This window comes from Armigeres subalbatus, chromosome 1 (assembly GCF_024139115.2).
Source record: "Armigeres subalbatus isolate Guangzhou_Male chromosome 1, GZ_Asu_2, whole genome shotgun sequence".
In the NCBI taxonomy this organism is placed as follows: Eukaryota; Metazoa; Arthropoda; class Insecta; order Diptera; family Culicidae; genus Armigeres; species Armigeres subalbatus.
Window position 1 is genome coordinate 179,806,156 of NC_085139.1, and position 16,508 is coordinate 179,822,663.

Genomic DNA, 16,508 nt, shown 5'->3' on the forward strand with positions numbered 1-16,508 from the left:
AAACGGAGGAGTGTCATAAGCCCCTATTAATATGGTCCTCTGTAATCTAACAAACTTCCAACAACAATCCAGGTAATGATCGAGTTCAATAGAACACTCCAATATTTTAGTTTATACAATATGACATATAATACGGTAGATGCTACAAACTATCCAGCACTTGATATTTACAAACCTATTTTTACCAAACTAAAAATGACCATGCATGTGTCGTAATCTCTATTCCAACCTATGTAAGCTGCATTTTGTTGTGGTCACTCTATCTACTAGTTGTACTGGTTGTACATGGGGCATGACCCGGGCCCCCTTCCTTCTTCTTCTTCTTCTTCATATTGGCATTACATTCCCCACTGGAACATTGCCGCCTCGCTGCTTAGTGTTCATTCAGCACTTCCACAGATATTCACCGTGAGGTTTCTAAGCTAAGTTACCATTTTTGCATTCGTATATCATGAGACTAACACGATGATACTTTTATGCCCAGGAAAGTCGAGACAATTTCCAAATCGAAAATTGCCTAGACCGGCACCGGGAATCGAACCCAGCCACCCTCAGCATGGTCTTGCTTTATAGCCGCGCATCTCAAGGCTAGGCTAAGGAGGGCGCCCACATAACCTTATGTATGTACTTTCTATTGAATTTCAATTACCCCTGAAATATCCTTTTTTCTTTCTCCGCAGTGGCGTGATACTTAAGATAAAAACTTATAATAAAACTAACTTGTATCATATGTCAATCTTAAGCTAATATGAATTACAAAAAAGACATGATTCATCATATTAAATTTTAAATTGGTATGAATTCCTTTAAATTGATGCAATTTGGTACCGCAAAGCAACGAACGACTTCCTAAAAAAAGTATATTCCAGTGACATACTTTATGCCCTCATAAAACCACAAGAAAAACATTTTCCCTGTAAAACTAACGCACATTTCCTCCATCGTATTTCCATCCAACCCATTAGATAACAACTTTGCGAGAAGAGAAATGCACAGCAGCAATATCAAGTTCTGGCAAGTAGAGGTAAAGTTGGGCTCACAAGAATGAACAACAAAAAATGTATAAACTGACAAAAACATTTTAAAGCGCATTTCTACCCTGTCGGCACCGCGCAGCCAAGTGGAGGCGATGTAACGATGAAGATGACGACGACGACGACGATGGCAACGACTTGGAAGCACTGCTGAGACTTTTCTTCCGCGGTGGTGTGTGGTTTGTGCCTTGGTTGTTGTTATCGTTTTCAGTTCGCTTTTTCTTTCCTCTCCATGCTGATATCGGGAGCACCTCTCAAGGGATTGGTTCCAGTCACGACTCTACGTTGTAGGGGTGTGTGATGATGTCCAATAATATTTAGGTTTTGTTTATTAGATATGAATTTCCATGAATTTCAGCTCATTGTGAATCTCGACGTTCCCGTGCATTTAAGAAGAACATCGAACTTTTTTTCATACCACACCAACAAGATCAAAGGAAACAATAAATTCTAACAGTGATAATAATTACTAGAGTTTATATTTTAAAAACTATGTTTATTATTTGAGTAATATCCGTAATTCCAGATGAGAAATTATTTGAACTTCTGTTCATAATTGCATATGGTGTCGATGATCGAATGATATCGCATCCCCTTCCGACTCCGATTAAGAGCAGGTTGCGACGCACTGGTAGGTACCTTGAGCTTCGGCGAAACGGACGGAAAAGTTGTTCCTTCTTGTCACAAGGAACAAGTTTTTCTTTTTCGTAAATCCCATCTCGTTTCGAGTCGGGGCAATGCAATGGCAAACAGCAACTCAGCTTACAGTCAACCAGCCAGCCAACCAACCGCCACGATCAGTGGAGGAGCGACAGTCTCAAGCCAACTCTTAAACGTTATCTTTTGACTCACTTGACGTAACTTTCGATTTTTTCCCTCATGTTCAGTTCACTTCACTCCGTTAGTGCACCGGAGAAGGATTCTTGACGCACATCTTGTTGACGGTTCAAGGAGGAAAAATCTTGTTATCTGCCGGGGGGAATCCTCCTTCTGCCGCCACTTTCCGGGAGTTCCAGAAGCCGGATAAGGGTCGGTAGTGGTTTGAAAAACGTAAATGATTACACATAATGACATACCTTTCACTTTGTCGTTCTCGTCAAGAAGAAGAATAAGTGGGGAAGCGGTTTCGCAGAAGGGAAACAGGTGATGACAAGGTGGAATTGCGTGAGGTGTCACGACTCAATGAGTTCAGTTTTCTTTCTTTCCATGCGGGTTGGGGATGAGCAGGTCGGGTTTGGGCTGCCTTTCCAGAGTTTAGTCCTATCTTAGGCCCTGCTTCGTTGGTACGTGAACTGGATGGGAAACTTCGTTATAGCATTTCGATTCATGAGGTCTCCTGCCATCACTTTTAATCTCGAGGAAAAAGTATGAAAAAGAAATAACAAGATAACCGAGATTTCTATTCTCTATGCCGATGTCATCTTGCTGAGCAGATACGGATAGAAGAATGGCTGGAAACTGTCCCTACGACAGTGCTCATCGTTCGCCGCAAGGTTGTTTGTGTTTGCTATTGCAAGGGTTCGTTTGGTTTACCATTTGCGGTGCGCCGACAACAATGAATGCTAACAACATCGAGAACCTTAGAAAAGCAAAATGCCAGATATGGAAATGGACTGATCATCCTGAGCACCTTCCATTGACAAGATGTCAATACTATGATTGCGAAGGTCTCTGATGCAGATTTCTCTAGAAAACACGCTTCCTTCCCCCAATCACCATGAACATGAATCTTGTCATCAATCGAATCGAATATTATATTTTTCCTGATAATTCAACAGAAATAACACTCGTTCTTAGCGATGATATTTTGAAAATTGGGAACTATTATTATGAAATATTCCAACCTTGTGACATTGTAGGTAATCAAATGTTCAAAAGCAAAAAAAAATGTTTTACAAGTTTTGTTGAAGCATTGCACAGAATAGAATATTCCTTCCAAATGGATGCCTATCGAAAGCACTTCCTTTTCGTGGACCTCCTTTAAGACCTGACCAATAAAAATCTTAGTTCTTCGAAAGATATCTGATTCATTTAGATTAGGACATAACATCGCAAATTTTTTCAGTTGATTGCTATTATTGAACCTCACAAGAAATCCTGAATGAGAATTTCAGAGCAGATATAGTAGTAAGATATATAGAAGTCTGAACAAATGATCATGGAAAAAGTTAGCTGTTAAGATTTTATGCAAACAGGGTTGTAAATATTCGGCAGCACTAGATGATGGATCGAATGAAACACAGCTTTTCTCATTCGAAGGTCACTTGTTTGCTAATACCATTGTTTATTTGATCAGTGGAATCATTTAACATTATTCTTAACGTATTTCAAACAATTTTGCAATTTTTCCAACCACTTGAGCTTGAGACTGAAACTTAGTCTTCCAGTTCGAAATCCAATTCAGAGGAAAATTCTGTTTGGTTAGTCGAAGTTTCTCGCCTGATTATTCCCAACCACAACGCGACAATCAAATCTTACATTTGCTTTGGGATTACATCCCGCAAACAGCCATTAACTCCGGTGAAAACATTAAAGACCCACTCTCGGGAGCTGTGAATGTGCAGTAATTGCGTACCCTTTTGCAATTGTTATCTTTATTTCCAGTGTCGTAACAGTCGGCGGCGGTGGCAGTGGCATGTCCCGACCTATATCTCACCCGTCACGTGACCTGCTCCGTTGACCGCAATCATCCATTCTGCGCGCTCGCTCACGGTCTCTGACACCGTGCAAGCCAAGAAGCCCGAACGGCTCGCACCGCCGCAGCAACGAGCGCCATCGTTTTACAACCTCGATTGAGAAGAATTTTGCCGTTTTTGTCCTCAACCCGACATAAATTAAGTGCCACATTAACTTTTTATAAGCATTTGCGGCTAGGTTGCAAAACTTTCCTCTCCGGGTCCTGCCTCCAGGCAGGCGATTTCCACCTCACGCGAGCTTCCACGTCCACATACACACCTTCTGACGAGACGATAAGCTACTCATTCCCCGGCACCTAGCGAAATCCCGAAAGGTGGGTTGAACATGCCATAGAATATGCTCGGTTAGTACTCTGTTTTACGGCGTTTCATCTTCTATCCTCGTGCAACGGACAACTGCCAGAAGAGTCCCCGGTTCGTGTGTCCTCATTTAGACGACAAAACGACGAGAAAAGCCTCTTATGCTACTACTCCTGTCCTGCTGCTGCAACTATCGCATCGGATAGCAAGCTGATTCAGATTCCATTTTTTTTGCCTACTGAACGTGGACGACGAAGCCGCCAACGGTCAAGAATAAATCACCGTTGGATGACCCTGAGCCGGTTGGCTGGTCAGCTGCCTTTGGCGTGTTGCACATTTTTTTGGGCTTTATGCTCTTCAGGGTACTTGTGGTGACCATCGTGACCATCCGTGGATGGAGGGCGGGTGGAAATCGAGCCCACCACATCACAAATGATGCTCGGTGTAGGCTGCACAGAGTTACTGCTGAACCATGGGATAACTACCGAGTCGTGAAAGTGAACTTTTTACTTGCTCAAGCACCGGTAGATAAGCCGTAAATTTAATCGCTGAAAAGATAAACTCGTTTAAGATGAAAAGGTCCTTAGTTAATATTGATATTAGTACTGTCCTAGTTTGTTTACGCTGTACGTACAGGCATTACGCTTTGAAAGCTTATGTTAAATGATTTAAATATAGCATTTCTGGCGTGAATTGTTTGAAGTCCCAGAATTCTATTCAGCATACGAGAGTTATATTCGAAATTCCAATAATCAACGGCTTCTCAAAATTGTTTTGCAATTCTCAACGAAACGTTTTTTTTTCACAAATATTGGTAGAATTCCCTTTCGTAACCCCCAAAGCAAGAGCGATTCATCAGAAGTGAAACCCCGTAAAAATGCGTACCGCCATCGGGGGTGACAATGGGTCTGGGGGGTGAGAATGGGTCATCGCTCTTACCCGCAGCCTGGAGGTCGTAGAGCAAAATCGTTCAAAAAGGTCTCTTATATTTCAGTCTTCTTGCCCTCATATACATTCAATCCATTCTACAAGCATTCTAAGTAGTTGAAACAGTGACCCATTCACACCCCCATTTGACCCATTGTCACCCCCGACGACGGTACGAAACTTATTATTATTATCTTTATGGTGGAGGCTTTTAGCCCAAGGCTGGTTCACCTCCTGGAATCCTTCTACGTACGGACCTGTTAATGCGAGAAGAAACCTTATTAGGATGTTCACTCACAGCTAGAAGACGTTCAACATCAAAAACAACCAGGCCTTAAGTAAAAAGATCGTCGGTGTGAAATTTGTAAAAATTATTTTGCATAGACTAAATGAGGTAAGAGCCGGCTGGCCGAAAGTCATAAGTCCGAAAGCCGTTTGCCCGAAGGCCACTAGACCAAAAGTTGTTTGGCTATATTAGCCAATTAGGCCGAAAGTCGTTTGGACGACAATGTCGTTTCAACGAGCAAGACATTTACAGTCACTCTCAAAATTGAGCGTACAGCATGGATTAGATGAATATATTCGAAAATTCCAAAGGAAATTTAATTGTTGGCTCGGTTGTTTTTAATGCATTTCAATATTCATCCCTTCCTTCAATGTATGCGTACATAAAATGGTTGAAATTGTTTCTCTAAAGTTCATTTATTTGAAAATAATCTCAAAATACGCCTATTAGATGTTACAAAATTGAGCGTACAGCTAATGTTTTTCTATAAAATTTCTTATTATGAACACGATTAATGTATTTTAGAATTGTTTTTTCATGATTATATTTATAATAATAAACATCCGCTACTTAAACATTCAATGTTTTGAAATTAAACCATGTTTTAATCAAAATGGCGAACAAGTAAGATGTATAAACAATGCTATTTAACAATTCAATGCTGCTGGGCAAAATAGATGCTTTATGATATGGATTTCACCGGCATCGTGTCTTATATATGATAGACAATCGAATTCGAGCGAGACATACGATAAATTTGGGAAAATTCAGTCGGTAAATAATGAAAACAGATGTAAACATACAAAGAAAACGACAAATGTTGGGAACGGCATATTTCAAATTAAGTATAACTTTATTTAAAAGTCGATGTATAGGTAGCTTATAAGCTCAGGACACTCATTAATAATAATATTACTAAAAGAGCAGCACACGGATACATTATAAGATGTCATTTCATATTTGAAGACTCAGTCACCGTAGGAACAAATTTGGTTGAATCATTTAAATTCACCAAGATATCATAAAATAAGCTGCCAAACTCTTAAAAAAGTTTATTTTTACTCGCCACATGGAAATCATCCAATTGCATCCCTTATGGTAACAGACCGTGGAGTTTAATCCAAATTTAATTATGAAATTACGATTTGAGGCTATATTTACAATATTTAATCAGAAGTGCTCTACGGGGTTGAAAAGCTGTTTTTATGTTCGGTACCTTAACATGCACCTTGTACTTTTAGAATTTGACTGTGAATTATTGGATTTAATAATATTACTCTTAATGAAAGACCTGAGACAATAATCGAGCTTTAAAACAAATTTAAGTTAAAGAAAAACTAAATTTGAATTATGTCATTCCTAACATTTGTCGTTTTCTCTGTATGTTTACATCTGTTTTCATCATTTACCGACTGAATTTTGACAAATTAATCGTATGTCTCGCTCGATTTCGATTATCTATCATATATAAGATACGATGCCGGTGAACCATACAAATTAAAGCATTTATTTTGCCCACAGGCATTGAATTGTTAAAAAGCAATGTTCTTACTTCTCACTTGTTCGCCATTTTGACCAAAACATGGTTTAATTTCAAAACATTGAATGTTCAAGTAGCGGATGTTTATTATTATAAATATAATCATGAAAAACAATATTAAAATACATTAATCATGTTTATAATAAGAAATTTTATAGAGAAAAATTCGCTGTACGCTCAATTTTGTCACATCTAATAGGCGTATTTTGAGATTATTTTCAAATAAATGAACTTTAGAGAAACAATTTCAACAATTTTATGTACGTATACATTGGAGGAAGGGATGAATATTGAAATGCATTAAAAACAACCGAGCTAACTATTTAATTTCCTTTGAAATTTTCGAATGTAGTCAACTAATCCATACTGTACGCTCAATTTTGAGAGTGACTGTAGCTGAAAAAGGTGTTCGGTAGAAAATATAATTGGCAGAATTGGTCAACTGACCGAAAATGTCGTTTGCTCAAACAAGCCACATGATCGGAAATGTAATTTGACCGAATGACCATGAATGTCGTAATGTATAAGGTGTGATCTGAATAACGATGTGTTGAGTGGTGAAAAGTAAGTATGTAATAAGAAATGAGAAGTGAAAAGTACTAACTGAAAAGTGAGAAGTAAGACGCCTCATCGCCTATTTTCTGTTAAACGACCATTTTGGCAAAACAGCATTTTTGGTTAAACGATTTTTTCCGCTTTATGTCATTTTCGGCCAAATAACCATTTTCACCAAATGGCCTGTTGAGGAAACGACTTCTCGACAGAACTACCAGTTTGGCCGTGCATTCCTTACGCCCAAATGACATTTTCGGCCAACGATTTTCGAATTTACAACCCTTACGAATAAACGTTCAATTCGAATTGATTGATTGACTATACACTTTTTTCAATGGCCCTCTCTCCCACACCAAGAAGCTCTAGTTTTTCCTGTAAATGGACGCAACTATCTCAGTTTATTAATTGGCAAGGAGAAAGCAAAGATATTTGAATAATTTGAATTTCAAAGCTTAGAAGATAAACAACTATGTACATATTACCAATTAAAGTTTCATAACATAACAGAATCCCAGTGGAGAGGTTCTCCTTTCAAGGGATCCAGATGAATAACAACAAGCAAACAAACAACTAAAAGCAAAATCGTAACTCAAAATAAATACATTTACACAGAAACTAATTAACGTAATGGCTTTAACGGCACTTCGTAGTTGCTAGTCGCGATTGTCCGAGAAACAACAAAAATGCACAGCTGACCAATTGAGAAGCCATCTTGGAATTAGAAAACATGCTTAAGAAGTTCAACAAGACCGATACAAATATTTTAAAAAATGTGTCTCCCTGCTTGGATTTTTTTCATCAAAAATAACAATTTGTTGGCGTAACAATAAAATTTCCGTAGAAGTTTTGTTTTTATAAACTGTTTGTCAACCAATCCGAATTTTTTTCCTTGATATGTATATATATATATTTTTTTCATTTTATCATTTTTTTTCTATCCCTTCTTGACCTTTCGGAGACCAGTTAGGAGGACATAATTTTTCATCAATATTTGTAGCGGCTTGTTGAAGATCAATAAACGATACAGGCCACGCCTTCACAGTCAATTTGGGATAAGGAAATAAACATTAGCTCTACACTTATTGTTACAAGAGACTGAGGAATCCACTGCATCTCCGTGAGCGCCACGGAAAAGAGATAGTTGGTTAGATAAGAAGATGAGAAGTAAGACATCTCAGTTATCAATTCTTTTTTCTCACTGTGAAAAGTGTGTGTGTGAAATTGCACATTGAGAAGTGAGAAATGAGAAGTCAAAAATTGGGAGTGAGACGTGAGAAGGGAGCTCGTGTCATGTGTCACTTCCCACTTCTTATTTCAAATTTATCGCTTCTTATTGTAAATAGTGAGGATTGTGAAATGAGAAATCTGAGTAGGAAATTAATACCTGGGGCGACATTGCGCATCTCGAATCGAATCACTCGATTCGTACGTTTTTGCATTCGTTTCGAAAAAATTGCGGCATTATGTATTTCGTTCGACTAGATTCAGTCGCAGTACAAGATTTCGAATGGTGCTGTACTAGCTCAATCGAGTATGTTCTGTCAAACGAAATGTAAACAGAGAGAATAAGAGATAGCTGTCTCCGTGTTTATCATGCTGCCCGCTGGAGAGACAACCTTCAGCGCATTGCGAATGTGAGTAAACAAAAAGAATAAGAGTAATTTCATCTGCGTGTAGAATGTTGCCTGTTGGAAAGGCATATCTCATGGCATGAATTGGCAGTTAATTTATAAACAAGCAAATCGTGCTCAATGACTATAAAAGCAATATTATTTATTGAGCAGTTGAAACCGATTAAAACATTATGCCGATACGAAATGTTTTATAAATTGAGATATAGTTACGACACAAATTATAAGTTTTATTATTTGGCAACTCGGCCGTACGAAAACCATTTTGTTTTTGTTAAATGTCTTGGCTGTGCATGGCTTTGCTAAAGCATTTGTTTAGTTTGATTGCTCTAATTGTAATCAAGTGTCGGTCTTCCACCGTCATTATTCGTCTGAGTACACGCGACCGCATGCGTAGAGCAATCAAACTCATCGAATGCTTTAGCATTTATTATATTTATTCGAGTTTATGCCACAGATCCAATTTTGAGCTAAATAATTGTAAGCTAAAAAAGGATTCGATAATACACACTTATTTTTTTTACCGGGATCTCAGCAAAATGTTGAACTTTTACCGAGAATCGCACAGCCGTGCTCCAGCAAACATGTTTTTTGCCGAGATTTCTGTCAAAATTGCTGATAATCAGCAAATAATTTGCCGAAAATCAGCTAACAAACGCTATTTTTGCCGGAATATCAGTTATTTATTTTGCTGGCGCAAGGCTGTGCGGATTTTTGCCGAGCTGCAGAAATTAAAACTGAGTGTGTAAATTACTTTGATGTTTCCATGTGTTTTAGTTAGATGCACTTGGGTCATCTCTTGCGCGTTTTTTTTTATTTAACTCAACTATTTTTACGTAGATTTTGGAATATATACGTTTTTACGCAGATTTTCCCCATAGATTTTTCACGCGGTTTACCGAAATCGTCAAGAAATACGTGAAAACTGCAAAAAAAAAACGATTTAAGTTGAAGTCGTTTTTACGAGGATTTCGGGATAATTAGAGATTGCATATTGTCTGGAAACTATAAAAGTAGGTATACTAATGACATTCTTTCCTTCAAGATACAATAATGGAACATTTATGCTCTTCCCGTAGAGAAATAATAACAAATATAATGAAAAACTTTCAGCAAGAAATGACTCTCGAACAACATTTGAAAGCTATAAAGGTGACGAGTGATTTTCAGTGTGCTATCGAGTCTCCATAATGCCTAAACATCTCGTTATTCTTGTACCTCCTCGAGCATACTCGAACGATGAGTCGTTTTCGAGATCGAATCGAAAGCCGTAATGCCAAACATGTTAGACTCGATAGAATTACGTTCGAATCGAGATGCACAATGCCACCCCTGGTTGGCTACAGCTTCGATACACCTATGCGTGGCGTTTTGTAGAGCTCCATAATCGTCGGTCTTTCTTCCGACATTCACACTAAGGGACCAGTCCACTGAAGACTACCGTATTATATACGTATTATACGTATTTTATAATATATTATTATATCCAGCTTTTTACGCTAGCCATAAATATACAAGGGGTGAATTGAATTTGACATGTGCTGTGTACATAATTTTTAATAATATCTTGGTAGCCATGAATTAGAGTCTACCTACAGATCTGTCGTATCTGTCATCAAAATATGTTTACTTGAAAAAAGTAGAACACACTTTCGAGGATTCATTTGCTTCTGGTTTTTAAAAAAACACCTATGATTTTATTTTTTTGAAGATTTCAAAACTTTCGGAAATACTCACGATGAAGGCTTGGATTTACCCGCCCGATACTGTGTTATTTTGATGTTTTTTTCGGTTTTCCATTCCCATCTACCCTCATAGTACAATTTCTCCATACATTTTTTAATGGATTTTAGGAAAATGTTTGACCGCCCTTCGGTAATTTATGTATATTGGATTTGATGCTAAAATTCTAATGATTATACCGTTTCCCAATGGCCTTACTCCCTAACAACCTTTGGGAACAATTACCCAGGAGTAGACGGATCTTTCAAATCTTTTCATCGATCTTTATTAATCATTTTTATCGATAAACATTCAAAGGTCAGCTATAAGGTCAAAAGATCGGAAACAGCAATAATTTAACACAAGATTTCTTCTTCGGAGGTCCGAAGAAACACATAATGATCAATCAAAACTGATAAATTTATCAAAATGATGCCGCAAAAATGTTTTATTATGAAACATGCGTGTCTTTGTTCCATGGAAAACGATGCTGGGAAGGTCAGTATGCCAAAACCGTGGATATAATTCACATGAATACTGCACATACCTGTCGTGCAAACCTAAAAGAAATAAAAATTATAATTATGTATTTTAGAGAAATTTTAGCGATGAAATATTGAACCATGTTCCAGAGGCATTGCGAGTAATATTATGACATTTTAATATTATTTTCGAAAACAGAACAAGTCTCAGATTGCTAGGATCCATTTATAAAAATTATAGTGGACACAGGGGTGATTCAAAGCATTATGGCACCGTCTCGTAAAAAGCTGGATATTATATACGATTCACAATATTTTCTTCATTATATACTTGATACAGCTCATGATTCATGCGTCTGCGCCACATACCATTTTCTAGTTTCCCTCCGAGTATTGTACGCAGCACTTTTCGCTCGAAAACCTCGAAAGCTCTCCAGTCGGCCTCTTTTAACGTCCATGCTTCATGCCCATAAAGGGCCACTGATAGAATCAGAGTTTTGTATAGAGCAAATTTCGTTTCCGTCTGCATGCTGCGGTACCTAAGCTGGTTACGTAATACGTAAAAGGCCCTATTCGCAGCAGCAATACGTCTTTTCCCTTCACGGGAAACGCCATTGTCACATGTCACAAGTGCTCCAAGGTAAACAAATTCTTCAACAACTTCAAACACATCCCCATCGAGCACTACCTTAGCACCAACACCACTAGGTCTTCCTCTATCTCTACCTTGGTAGAGTTAATGGTTAAGCCAATCCTCACCGTCTCCCTCTTTAATGGGACAAAAGCCTACACTACTGCTGTGGAAAGCCCAGCCCAGGAGCATATGTGACCATGTGACGATAGTGCCGTTCCTCTGCACGCCAGATCTCCTAACAGCGCCCTCGAGTGCAATGTTGAATTCGAAAGTGCATCACCCTGCTTCAATCCGTCTAAGTTAACAAACGAGGTTGACAATTCATCTGCAATCCGAATACTTGATTTCGAGCCATCCAGCGTTGCACGTATCAGTCTAATCAGTTTCGCCGGGAAACCTTGTTCGGTCATTATCTGCCACTGCTCGTTTCTTTTCACTGAATCGTACGCTGCTTTGAAATCAAGGAACAGATGGTGAGTCTGCAAGTTGTACTCCCGGAATTTATCATCCGCATGCTAAACATCTGATCCGTCGTTGATCGGCCCTCACGAAAACCTGCCGGGTATTCACTCGACTTATGACAAGTGACAAATTGTCACCTGGATTGACATTATGCGTTTTTCACAGTGTATCCTTTTTTTAGTATCTTTATTAAGGAGACTATCAGCCCTAGGCTGGCTCGTCTCCGGACAGTGTATTCTATGTATCGTCTTTGACGTTCTTCATACTATCCGGTCCACCGGATTGTCTACTCCGGCAACATGGTTCCAGGAATATTGCTCGGTAATTCGTTGGATCTTGGCCACACAATTGCCAACGAATGTTGTTAATCCATTGGCAGAGGAAATCCTAGAGTCGATCAAGGTTCCAATGGAGGTGTTCTTCTGGTTCGACTCAACTTGCACTCTCCAATGAATTAAGGTAAATCCTTCAACGTTGGCAACATTCGTTGGCAATCGTGTAGCCAAGATCCAACGAATTACCGAACAATATTCCTGGAACCATGTTGCTGGAGTTGACAATCCAGCGGACTTAATATCCCGAGGTATTGGACCCGATCAAATCCATACTTGTACACTATGGTGGGAAGGCCCACCATGGCTCAAGAAGACGAAAGAAGATTAGCCAAGTTCATCAGCAACTCCCGTTGCACAAGATGTTGAAGCAGAGTTTCGTTCAACAGTACATTGTGCTAATGAAAAGCCCGAAGGTTTTGTGGGCTGGTATATATCCAAGTTCCCATCGTACATAGATGTGCTAAGGTGAACAGCAATCTGGCAGCGTTTGATTCGAAAACTGCGGAAGGAGGATCCGAAGTCGACCGGTTTTCTAACAGTGAAGGAGTTGGATGAAGCCGAAATCACTATTATACGCAAACTTCAACAGGAAGAATTCCCGAGCGAATGGCAATCTTTTTCTCTGAAGAAGCCAATATCAATCATCACTACGATGGATCGATCCGAAATTGTCAAAGGACAATGTAATTCGAGTCGGCGGGAGATTGGGTCACTCACAGGAGTCGGATAACGCCAAAAACCCCATGGTCCTACCTGCTCGTCATCTGTTCACCAGAATGCTAATCCAACATTATCACCAGCGCCTGCTCCACGCAGGGCCTCAATTGCTACTGGCAGCAATCCAGCAGAAATACTGGCGTCTAGGGGGGCTCAGTGTGATAAGGAATGTTGTCCATAATTGCCAACGCTGCTTTCGAGTAAAGCCAACCGCGGTCCAGCAATTCATGGGAGAGCTGCCTACGGCAAGAGTCACAGTCACAAGGCCATTTTCCAAAACCAGCGTCGAATGTTCCGGCCCCGTCCATATCCGCCCAGGACCCCGGAGACCCGCAGTGAAAGGATATTTTGCACTCTTCGTCTGCATGTACACAAAATCGGTTCACCTGGAATTAGTATCCGACCTTTCGACCAATAGTTTCATTCAGGCATTCCGAAGGTTCATTGGAAGAAGAGGCTATTGTTCTGATGTGTATTCAGACAATGACACAAATATCGTTGGGGAAAGAAATCTTTTGCTGCAGTTTTTCGATCTACTTCACAGTAAGCATCACCAGGACAGGGTCAGCCAAGACAGTGCTCAGGACGGCATACAATGGCAATCAAACCCCCTGCTGCTCCCTATTTTGGAGGCCTATGGGAGACAGCAGTGCGATCAGCAAAAATCCACATCCTGAAAGTTATCGGTGATAACCTTGCGACGATCGAGGACTTCAACACTCTTCTGGTGCAGGTGAAGGCTTGTCTGAATTCCAGGCCTATTACGGAGATGTCGGACGATCCGAATGACTTCGAACCACTTACACCTGGTCATTTTTTAATTGGAACATCGCTCCGCAAGCTACCAGATCCGGATCTTCTACACCTCCCAACGAATCGACTGACCCAATTACAGGTGATTCAACAAAGGGTACAGGCATTTTGGCGTAGGTGTAGAACGGAGTACTTGTCGCTACTACAGAGCCGGACAAAGCGTTGGAAACCACCAGTTGAGATCACCGCTGGGTAACTCGTGGTCCTGGAGGACGAAAATTCCCCTCCGGCTCAATGGAAACTGTCGTCCACCCGTGTTCCGAGAGGTTTTTTTTCTTTCAAAAATTCTACAAATTTCAGGGTGGGGGAGAATGTTTAGGAATGCACCAATGAGTTCCCCACCACCTTTTTGAGGTCGGTCACTGGCTACGTAACTGACAAAGGGACGAAACAGAAGCACGAACACATCACCCGTAAAATCCACCATCATTAGTTTAGTCGTCGTACCGAATAGCCTCTTATTTTCTCTCTTTCACGTTTTATGGATGGATCTGCCGTCCGTTGGATCTCTTTCCCAAATTTAGGAAGTGAATTCGGTTAGTATTATATACCTTATGTGGGTTGCTGGCCATTTATCTCTAGCTGGAAGCTTTGAAGACTGACCTGAAGACTTTATCAGTCATAAGCCAACTATTCCAGTATCTTTGTGTTAAGTGAAACTTTTGATTAACTCTTGAGCTCCCTCAGCAAAAACGGAATTGGAGCACTTTGGATTTATGTCAATCTAAATTACCCGAGCGAAAGCGAAACCCTTTTCAAAATTCACACAAATGAAGATTTGAAAAATGTATTCGTCCAATTGGCATTTCCGACGGAATGATGTTCGGGCAAGTTAGTGATGGCCTTAGTGTAGCAAAAATCTGAAGCAAACAAGGTCTTCATCAGGATAGAAATTCTCGTAATAAATTTGATTTTACCGTTCAGCATGCGCACGGTCCTGGAACGCTTACGCAGGTTCGTTCGTGCTGTGTAGCGCGAGTGATGTTTTCTCGTGAGTGTTGTATAAAATACAGCGTGCCGAGTCTCACAATATTGTAGTACATATTTTAATACAGTATATGTATAAAAAGCTTACATTTTTGCCTTTCTCGTAATACTAAGTGTACGTAAAAGCTATAGAATCAATCTAAAACCTAACGTTTGATAGAAGCTTTGGCAACCCATGGTGTTTTATATACGCTTTTTACCTAAAGTTTTTCTCATCGAATGTTCTTAACCATCTTTTTGACTGAACGTATTACCAAACTGTCATTTTTTCGATTTTGTTGAGAAAGTAATTCAGAGAGACGAGCTATATAATCTGGTGCTTCTTGACCATCAAACATTCCTAAATTGTAAGTAGACTATACTGTCCATGATTGCATATTTGTAACACTCGCATTTTTATTCATTTTGTAAAAAAATCCCGTGACACGTTCAGAGAGCTCAATTTACTGCATCTTATCCCACAACAGTAAAATACGCTTTATGGAACGTACACACGGTCAAGCAGTTTGACTAACATTAACTCCACCTCTCGTTTATTCAAACATCCATCCAGTTTTACCAACAGCGATACGAACAATCAATTTATTCGACCAACAATATCACACACGAACGACCGAAGCACCAACTCGAGTACCAACCATCAAAAAATATATGGGGGTTTGTGCAACTTCACTACAAATGCTCAAACATGTTCGGCGAACCTTGACTCCACCCCCGACAACTCAAACCAAAATCAAACCGTTTTAATTTTTTCCAACCGAGCCGCCAACTGTCAAATGGTTGTTCGAACAACTTCACACACGTTCAAACAAAGCAGCAACCGAAGCGTTTTCGTGGGGGCGGAGTCAATGTTTGTCGAACTGCTTGACTGGTGTGTACGTTGCATTACTATCTTGCTTATCTGTGGTAAGCTGGAAATTATTGAGCTTGTGAGGTGGATTTGTAAAATCAACCAAAATGCAAATGTTACAAATATGCGATAATGGGCTGTATAAACAATTATTATATAAATGAGGCTTAATTACAGTAAAAAATGGAAACCGCCAGGACGACAGACAGCTTATTTTCTAATGGACGCTAGGTTGCAAACTTATGCCGTATTTTATCAGTGACTAACGAACGAAATAATGATGGTCATATACATCCCGACGATGAATGGTCGAAGATTGAATATAAATAACCTGACTCGAGGAAGCAATCTTTCTAATACAGTCCTAATCTACTGTGGTCATCAATCACTACAACTTTGATAAAAACCTCAAATTGCTGGGGACTCATCAATTCAGGACTGCTAAAATAAAATCACCAGTAGCCCCTCCGTCGTTCCTATAATACACCATAATCCAGGCAGTGCCAATTCGACTTGGCCGTCGACTTGCTTGCTCAC

At 39.6% G+C, this 16,508-nt stretch overlaps 2 protein-coding genes across 3 annotated transcripts in view; both read left to right on the forward strand.

Moving 5' to 3' along the window:
• The window catches only part of LOC134205565 (probable serine/threonine-protein kinase DDB_G0282963), a 599,905-nt gene that overhangs the window by 294,169 nt on the left and 289,228 nt on the right, over positions 1-16,508 (forward strand). The window lies entirely within an intron of this gene.
• Positions 13,917-14,330, forward strand: LOC134206789 (uncharacterized). The gene has a single exon (XM_062682512.1). It carries the CDS (start codon positions 13,917-13,919, stop codon positions 14,328-14,330), a length of 414 nt encoding a protein of 137 aa, XP_062538496.1.